The 9,836-nt window shown below is 36.5% G+C and overlaps 1 protein-coding gene across 2 annotated transcripts; it reads left to right on the forward strand.

Annotated features, from left to right (window-relative positions):
• The first annotated feature begins 5,528 nt into the window (after positions 1-5,528).
• Positions 5,529-8,879, forward strand: GDPD4 (PLC-like phosphodiesterases superfamily protein). Of its 2 annotated transcripts, XM_087314842.1 has the most exons (9): positions 5,529-5,708; positions 6,371-6,457; positions 6,821-6,918; positions 7,005-7,065; positions 7,244-7,327; positions 7,466-7,555; positions 7,933-8,025; positions 8,112-8,239; positions 8,635-8,879. In XM_087314842.1, the coding sequence occupies exons 1-9, from the start codon at positions 5,568-5,570 to the stop codon at positions 8,795-8,797; spliced, it is 945 nt and encodes a 314-aa protein (XP_087170968.1). In that variant the 5' UTR covers positions 5,529-5,567; the 3' UTR covers positions 8,798-8,879. The 2 variants fall into 2 exon arrangements, with proteins under 2 accessions (XP_087170968.1, XP_087170969.1); XM_087314843.1 differs by lacking the exon at positions 7,933-8,025 and having other exon boundaries at positions 7,466-7,562; positions 8,116-8,239.
• The last annotated feature ends 957 nt before the right edge of the window (positions 8,880-9,836 follow it).

The raw sequence follows: 9,836 nt of genomic DNA on the forward strand, positions 1-9,836 counted from the left end.
GTTTTTACAATAATCTCTCTCTTCTTAGCAGAAATATCTCTCTTTTTTTCATGTACTTCTGCAACAAATTTTGTATTCATAAATCTCTAATGTATTTCTTTATAAATCTCTAATTTGTTTTTGTTTATGTATTACTTTGTACACAATCTCAAGCATTCTGTATCAGAATATTGAGAGGATTCTAAGAAAAACAGGGATATTAACAATCTCTCCGTTCTTCACATTATTTTTTGTAATAATATTTCTCATCTTTCCATAATAATCTTTCTTTTCCATGTATGCGTTTTATGCACAATTCAATGGTTTTTCATCACGTCAGGGTACAATATCCATCATCCCTAATGTGAGCTATGATGATTTTTGCTTGTTTTTTGGGATTCAGTTTGCATTGCTAGAAACTTAGGTTATAGTTGAAATTATAGAAAAATACTAGCCATTTTTGGGGGGATTTTAGGTTTCATTCGACATTGTTACAGCTTAGATAAATTTTGAAATTCGAATGAATGTAAAACTATTCATCTTTAGGGACTAGGGTCTCATCCTACATAAACTTAATCATGTAAAAAGTACTCATTTTATAGGACATTGGGATTTGAGTCTCATTCTTGCTTAATCTAATTATTGCAACATGATAAGTAGGATATAACATATGGGGAGATTTGGTAGTGAGGGATTAGGGTTTTGGGTTTCGGGTTTAATGATTTGCTTGCTTAAACTTAATATTGTGTGTGTTTGAGTATTAAATTCAAAAAATGTTTGATTACTTGAATGGTGGTAGATGGCTTCCAAGTCCAAGTACAAAGATTGGTGGGGTTTCGATAACAGTGACATATATCCAACTCAAGAGAGGTATATCACGAACCAATCTCCCCTAATATTGGTTTAGGGTTTGATGCATGTATGTTGACTCGTAATTTGTTAAAGGGTCTTCGTTAGAAGACATTGGCGAAGTTCGTCAGCTGACATGTGTACGAGTGGGGACAGAATGGATCAGACACCTGCACCTTAAATCAAGCCCATACATGCCATGGCAACAGTCGACCAAGATGCTCCTCCAAATGGTATGTGGATTTGGTGTCGTTGCAATATGTCAATCTTTATGCCAATCTTTATGTCAATCTTAAATATGTAACACATACAAAAGGAACAAATGCTCCTCACCCAGACTCGTTGTATAAGGTTGGAAGAGATGCAAATGGGAACAAGGCCCGTGTGTGTATCTATACTGAGTATTACCGCCTCTCGCCAAGGTGGTATCGCAAAAAAAGTGACTTGGAATCACATTTACGCAGGGAACATGGAATAGACATAGTCCTACCACGAGGGATGCGTATAGAGGAGGAGGGTATTCCGGGGGCATGCTTTAATAGCTATGAGCGTCAGAGATCACTCAGAAGATTCATGGACCCTGAAATCAAGTACAATAGAAATCGGCAAACATATATCCGGAAGTTGAAGGTTAGGGTTGTTTCGAGGTACAACTCTATTCGTGTTGAACGTCTTGACACAGAGGTAGAGTTCATGGTGCGATTTATGGACAACGAGATGGCCATATACGACTCCAAAAAGGATGAGCGTTTGGAGATGTTGACGAAGAAGATAACATCCGGTTTGGATTCTTATGTAAGTATGAGCGAGGATTTCATTTCAGATATGTGTTGGAGGGTTTATTGGCAAAATTCAGATAATAACATGTGTCTTATTGTGGTGAAACAATGTAAAAAGGCGGGGATATCCACCCAACCGGAGGGTGTGGCCACGGATGTGGATGAGGCTCTAAACCCATCTGAGGGTGGTGTGTCCACTCCACTGAGACGGAGACGATAGAAGATGTCAGTCCAACGGAAGGAGGTCAAGTCAAACACTGATGTTTATTCCCTAACAACAGATTCAGATGATGCTGCACCGGATGTGGTCATAGTTCAAATTCAGCATGGCAAGGGCATAAGGTTATGGATCCAAACACCAAATAAACACTTTTCCAGGTAGGGTTTATGTGAAATATAAACCAGTATCCTACTAACTGACATGGGGTGTGATGTACCTACTCAAACTACATATTTCTATGCATTCAGGTACCAGGATTTGCACCTGCGACCGGTGGCCCCATATTGTAAAATTTGTGAATGTTGTTTTTGGCACAGATTTTGCTATAGAGCTGATGTTGTAACTATATTTTGGAATCCACACAAATTTTGTATAGCGAGAATCGACTCATTGTATATCGCGATTACTTATTAATGGAAATGTTGTTTACAACAAGTGTTTATCTCAAGTTGATTTGTTGTTTTAAACCAATCACAAGTTGTGATCTAAAGTTGATTTGCTGTTTTAAACCAATCTTTGTTGTGATCTAAATATGGTCACCCAACCAGGTTGTCCAAACCTCTTAAAATTAATTCTATGTTGATATGGTTACCCAACCAGGTTGCCCAAACCTCATAATCCAGATCGCCCAACCTCTTTTAATATGGTCACCTAACCATAATCCAGGTCGCCCAGCCTGTTACCTAAACGGCCAAAAAAACGGTAATATTAACATGTAAATTAATCACATTTTAAGTCACATTAAACCCTTCATCGTCATTTTAATCAGAGTTGATTCCATCTCCAGTTAATTACCTTTTAAGATCAGATTCAATTAATCACATTCTCTATCTTAATCAAGTTCTTATAATCACATTCTATGTCTTAATCACGTTCTTATAATCACATTCTCTATCTTAATAAGGTTCAATTAATCAGATTCTCTATCTTAATTAGGTTCAATTAATTACATTCTCTAGCTTAATCAGATTCTTATAATCACCGTCTCTATCTTAATCATAATCTCTGTCTTAATCAAATTCACTTAATCACATTCTCTAGCTTAAATTACCTCTGATTAATCACTACAAGAAAACCAAGTTGTCGAGATGAATCCAAATGAAATAGATTTCATCACATCCTTGTATGATTCTGAGGATGGTTATGCATCACCATACTCCGCAACCATCGACGAAGACTTGGATTCGTCTACATCCGAAGACTATGAATCGGCTTCATCTGAAGAAGAGGCGGAGGAGGTTGATCCCTTCATGTACTGTTCATTATGGTACATGATATGTAGTTTTGATAAGGGGTCTAACCATGAGCAAGTAGCTTTAGAAACTTGCTTGAGAGTCATATTCGCACGGATGCCCAATGTGAGGCCAAATGCCATAGTCATCGATAAAAGTTGGACATCATATAATGCCATAAGTAATGTGGTTGCAACAGACCGATTATCTTGGATAGTTACAAATGGGCAAAGATCGCAAACACATTGTCGACTTTTGTTGTGTCACTTCCATGCAAAAAAAGCATGGTTGGACAACTTGTTGCCAAAGGTAAGTGCAACTGAGAGAAACCATCTTTATAATCGGATGTGCCAACTCATGCAATGCATTACGAAATCCACATTCAATGCCCAATGTGAGGAGTTAAAGGTAGACTATGCAAAAAGACGTTGCAAACATGCGAGGAGGAGCGTCAGGTAGAAGGGGGAGCAATCATGTTGGACCAAGCCGACAAGCCAGGTGTTTGGCAATATATAGAAGGAGGATGGTGTGGCTTGACATGTGTGTGGAGGAAACTGTGGCACAAATTTGGTAGAATGTTCAACTACGGACATGTTGACACTACCAATCTTGTGGAGAGACATTGGCAGTTTATCAAATATACTGCCTTAAGAGGGAGGATAAACCGATCAATTACCGATCTTGTGCATGTTTTAATCGGGGGTATTGTTATTGAATGGTACAAGCAATGACAAGAAATATGTGAGAGTGGTAGATTTGCACCACGTGCAAATTGTAGGGATCAAACAACAAGACTTAAAGAGGCCGAAAGGCTACTACAGAGGTATGAAACTAATGATGCGACAATGCATATTGTGGACGAGCCTTGATATTGGTTTAAAATATTGAGCTTGACAAAACCGAATGTATGGTATAATGTATTGCTCCAATGTTCATATTGTGATTGCCAAGACCCTACGAGTAAATGTAAGCATATACTTGGTATCAGGATGATTATTGAGAGGCACATGCCACATCTATGTGGGTCGTTGCCTTTTATAGATCATGCAACCCATATGCGCAATGACCATTTCATAGAGACGGAAGTGGAGACAAAGGTAGCACCAGTCGAGGAGTCAAACCCTATAACATCACAAATGGAGGAATGGGAGTCGAAAATACAAACGGTTGAGGGGGCTATTCAATGTCCTAGGCAAGGGTTACGATCCCTCGACCATGCAACAATTTTGGCATGTATGGAGTCCATTGAAGAAATAGGTCAGACACTAGTGTATCACCTAGGTGCACTGAAACCAACCAATGAAGAAGACCATGGATCCATAGGGCGTAAGCAAGTAATTGGTGCAAAAAGGGGAGCATCAATCAACATTTCACAAGATCTTATTGGCAGCTCCCCAAACACTTCCAAGGCACACACAGGAAAAATGCAAAGAGGCGCAAGTCGAGCTAGGAGGTGGTTGCCAATATGTGCGACAAAGAAGATGTGATGCTTGCATTGCGATGCTTTGACCTTTAGATCAAGGGACTCAAATGTTGATTGTTGCAAGAATTGTGATCGCATCTTGCCATCATCTCCGGATGAGCCATAAACATAGCTTGAGTGGTTTTGCGGACCGGTGCATTTGGGTTTACAATGTTTCAAGTGGATTTATGTTGATTTATGAGTGCATTTAGGAGTATGTCATATGTTGATTTATGTTTTAAGTTTCTTGTTTCAAGTATGTCATCCTTTGATTTGGGTTTACGGTGTTTAAAGTGGATTTACGTTCTCTGTTTTAAGTTTTATGTTTTTTAACTTTTAACTTTTATGTTTTAGTATGATTATTTGTTTTAAGATAAGTATGGTAAAGATCGTCAATTTTGAATAATTTAAGGTTGGATTTTGTGACTGTTTGATATGTTATTGTAAGTTTTAAGGGTAATGAACAAACTTATTTGAAGATTTTGGTCGAAATGATACATTTTGGTTGGGCGACCTGCAAATGTCAGGGTTGGGTGAACTAAAACGGTTGGGCGACTTGCAACAATCAGAGTTGGGCGACCTCTGACAACATTTTTTTTCACGCATTTTTCCTTATCGAAATCTGACAGTGCAGATCGCATGCGCCTTCCTCTAAGCGACCTGCACCGTCTGTGGCCACAATTCCCTCGCCAGCCCTCTTTATGATTTGATGTAGAATAGACACGAGCCATACACACATACATACATGATACACACACAGACATACATACATACATACATACACATACAGACATACATACATATGCACATTCATACATACATACATACATACATACATACATACATACATACATACATACATACATACATACACACACACATACATACACACATACATACATTTGCACATTCATACATACATACATACATACATACATACATACATACACACATACACACATACATACATATGCACATTCATACATACATACATATATGCATATCTCTGTTTGAACGGAGCTTTAGTAGCAGAGAGGTAAGGATCCATGGCGCCTTTAGCTCATAAGAAGTATTGGAAGCGACCGTGGAGATTGAAGATCTCTTTTCGGAACTTTGCTCTCTTCCTTCTGTTCCTTTCCCTCTTCACCTTTGGACCCACCTTTCTCCTATATCTTCGATCCAACAGAGTAAGCATATGTTTTATGTTTTCTTTTGTTTTCCTTCTATATATTGGGTGTTTGTGTGCTATACCTGTGCATGTATGATACATTTACCTGTTCATGGCATCCAATTATGGTACTCCTCCTGATTGGCAATTTCAGCCTCCGAAATGGTTATTTCCCCCCGCTGATCACATAGAGTTTAAAATCTTGTAAAATGTTTACACTAATGGCAAGATATCTTCTTTAAAAAAGAAAAAAAGAAAAAAGAAGAAGTACGATACATATATATATATATATATATATATAATGTAAAGATAGAGAGATGGACGTAGACATATAGATACAGATGCAATTTGTTTTTCACACATATACAGATACACATAAGATTCATATACATTGAGACATACATTCATTTCGAGATAGAGATGGATACATTTTCTTTTTTGACATCCATATACATCCTGCATGTGCATACATATGTACATATTTATGAATGAACATATTCATGTATGTTTGGATATATATATGTGCATATGCATATGCGTATATACACATACAGTGTACCTATACTCATATAATATATACATACGCACATAGCCAGATCGATATACATACATATACTCATACCCATTCCGTTATGGACGTATTTTGTTCTTTACAAAGTGTTTTCTTCTGTCCCATGGCAGATGCTCCTTCAAAAATGCCAATGGTTACGCAATCGTCCTCTCGTGTGTGCTCATGGTGGAGATTCAAGCAAGGCACCACCCAATACTGTGGGTTTTTTCATTAGCCTAATTTCGATTCATGTCGAGGTTTCATATGTAGGCTATATAGAGTCTTATTTGATCAGTAAATGCACTTCTATTTATTTGGAAAAATGAGTGAATTATGCTTAGCTTTCGAGTTGCTTGGACTGGATCACTCTTTTTCATCTCTGATGGTGGAGAGAGCTCAGAGGTTTTAAGAGAGTGTTCTTATCATGCTAGTTTCGCTTTTGAACATGTATTATCTATCATGTCCAAACAATTCTATAAAAACTGATACATTTCGTGTCATTTTGAGTTCAGCTTCTGAAATACCTTTTATCTTGTTTTGTCTGTGTACATGCTGCTGGTTGATACCTGATGACTTATTAGTTTGAGGCATTTGATCTTGCTTTGAAGATGAAGGCTGATTGCATTGAAATCGATGCATCACAAACCCGAGATGGAGTATTGGTAGCTCTACATGATAGGTGAGGTTAAGTCTATTTTATTAGCACACATATGCATGTATGTATTTGAAGGTTATGTAATAACTGATTTTCATTTCACAGGACAGGAACCTACAAGTTATATATGAGAATGACCATATACGCGTTGGAGATTTAACAATGAATGAGGTATTTTCATTGTATTTACTACCGATAGTTTTCTATCAGCAACCTAAGTTTCTTTATTATCATAAGTTAATATGGCTGTAATAGATTGTATAGTAATGCATACCATTCTTGTTTAAATAATATATTAGTTTATTTGATTTCAATTCAATCCATGACCACAATCTAATTTTTCTTACAGTTGAAAAAGCTCAATATTGGGCTTAAAGTTCAGAAAATGTATGGTAATCATCAGGAGGTTCCTTTACTTGTGAATGCGATTTTGGTTAGTTTTTGAAATTTTATTTATTTATGCAATGATTTACCGAAACTTGATGTCCAATCAAGAATTCCGTTTTCTTAATACTATTAAGGATGAAAGGGAGCCAAAGCTTTTAAGATGGTGAACATTTTTATATAACAGCATGTCTCCAGATTTGTGAAGCAAATCATTATTGATGTAAAGACGGGTGCTTCAGAGCATCAAATCTCCCTTGCAACTGATATCTTGAACGTGGCAAGTTTCTCTATATTTATTCCATTCAATTTTTCAATGGCAAATAAGTGACAGATTAGCCATAAACATTTCAGACATATGAAGGAAACTTTTTTAAAAAGGTCACAAGAAAACCTTGAAGTTCTTAAAAATAAGGAGAATACATGTAAGTCTTGGAAAAAGTCACATGAATACAAACTCCATAAAAAGCTACTGAGAATTCCCTCTAAATTCTGTACTAGAAAGTGGGTATTTTGGTGATTTTTGAAAAATTGAAGCATGTTATAGTAAATGCACAAAACAAAGTTGGGAGGCATTTTATTTTATTTTTTCCATCTTTCAATATGGTTTTTGTATTTCACCAAATGCAAGTAACCGTTGGCAAATCTATCAAGCAGGTTAATATGACACATTGTGACAATTGTGTTGTATGGTCCAAGTCAGATCAACTAGTAAATGAGTTGAAGGATTTAGCTCCTAATGTTCAAGTTAGTTAACATAACCCTCCATCCACATCTTGTTGGATAACTATTGGGTTTATATGTGGTTTATATGTGTTTATATATACATGCAGGTAGGATATATTGTTATGATCGATCGTGTAACGGGCCAAACAATGGATCCGATTAGAATGAAGGCACCGAAAGTTGTTGGTGCTTTCCATGGTGTAGTAAACACAAAAGTTCTTGGTGATATCCACAAGTATAATGAACTTTCTTTGAAACTAAGAGTTTTGTTTGTTTGTTTCTTTTTTCTTCGCAATCAACATTTTCATTTTTCTTATGAATGTTTGAAACATTGGAAATCTTCAGTTTGTTCTATGCTCATTTCACATTTTCGTTTCCATATGCTAATAATAAACATGTTACCATATCATTATTGATGTTTGAAAGGTCATTCCATATTTATATGTTCTAAGCAATGTTTACATTTTGTGTTTTTGTAATCTAATAAGCATGTTTTCTAAAACAGTTTAATTCGTGTGTTTTGGAGCATGTTCATTACATCATAATTTATTGATGTCCTGAAACAATGCTAAAAGCATCTTTTTCATATGTCTAAAAATGTTGTAAAACACTGTTTTATAATTTTGGCAGGGCAGGCAAAAGAGTGTTTGCATGGACAGTAAATGATCGAGAAGAAATGGAGAAGATGTTATCCGAAGGAGTAGATGGCATAATTACAAACCACCCAGCCTTGTTACATGAGGTCATGCTGGACAGAGAGCATGAATGCTATGGTGAAGGTTTCTCTCTATGATATCCCTTATACAGGAAATGAAGTCGATTCATTAATCGCTCTTGATGTATGTTCAAATGATGAATATGATGCATGTTCATGACGTATTTGTATGACCCACAATTCTTCTGTTTTTAATCACATTCTTTATATGCTGGTCCCTTTATATGTTGGAACCATTCGAAACAGAGTTGTTTTGAAAAATAAAGCTCGTCTAAAATATTTATCTTCGTGTTGAAGGGAGGTGGTTTCGATCTATTTTGGAAATGTGCGATTTCCTAGTAAAATGTATCGTGTGCATTTTTGAAGGTCAAATATAATTTGACAATGACTTTGATAGTTAACAAATTATAACACTGATCTTGATGCAGAGGTTAGACATAAGTCTTGATCACGATCAAAGGACTTAATATAACATATTGAATTAAGAGCTTCTAGAATTCTCTGTGATGTGTATGTTAAGATCCTCTAATTGGACGATTAGCAATCTAATTGTTGGGTAGTTTTAAAGTTCAGATGAGGGTTCAATATCATCTCTGGGAATCATCACAAGAGTGATCAAACTGATCACCTTATGGACTTCCTTGAAAAACCAACACCATGAGGAGTCCACAAAGCAACATAATGAGTTATCCACTAATCCACATATCTCCACCATTGCACATGGATTCGGGACAACCATATGTGCAAGCACTATTCTTGGCCTTACAAGGTTGTTAACATACTACATAGCCTAAGCAAACATTTAAATGATCTAGGAACATGCAAAGTAAGAGAGGGCAAATAACATAGCTAACCCAAAATAGGAAGAGGAAATTGACCAACTCAACATTGAATGAAGAAAAGTTGCGAAGCAGGTTGCATCATGGAGCTTAGCACAATGCGTTCACATGCAATTGTGATTGTGGACTTGAAAGAATAATTGAAGTCCACCAACCAACTTGCTCATCTCACCAACATGTTCGTATGATCCTCGTGAAATTCCGAATAAAGGTTTTGCCACCCATGTGCTTGCTACATACATAGATAACACAATTCAAGCAATGTGACACATTTGGGC

This window comes from Azolla caroliniana, unplaced genomic scaffold (genome assembly GCF_043228905.1).
Source record: "Azolla caroliniana isolate FFs.n. ecotype wild unplaced genomic scaffold, voAzoCaro1.0.p SCAF_2, whole genome shotgun sequence".
NCBI classification, from domain to species: domain Eukaryota; kingdom Viridiplantae; phylum Streptophyta; class Polypodiopsida; order Salviniales; family Salviniaceae; genus Azolla; species Azolla caroliniana.

Bases quoted from the DNA above. Each gene is read 5' to 3' on its own strand.
- GDPD4 (XM_087314842.1), top strand. From the start codon at position 5,568: ATGGCGCCTTTAGCTCATAAGAAGTATTGGAAGCGACCGTGGAGATTG. The intron at 6,458-6,820 runs GTGGGTTTTTTC...ATGACTTATTAG, and splicing joins GCAAGGCACCACCCAATACT to TTTGAGGCATTTGATCTTGC. The intron at 7,328-7,465 runs GTTAGTTTTTGA...TTTATATAACAG, and splicing joins TACTTGTGAATGCGATTTTG to CATGTCTCCAGATTTGTGAA.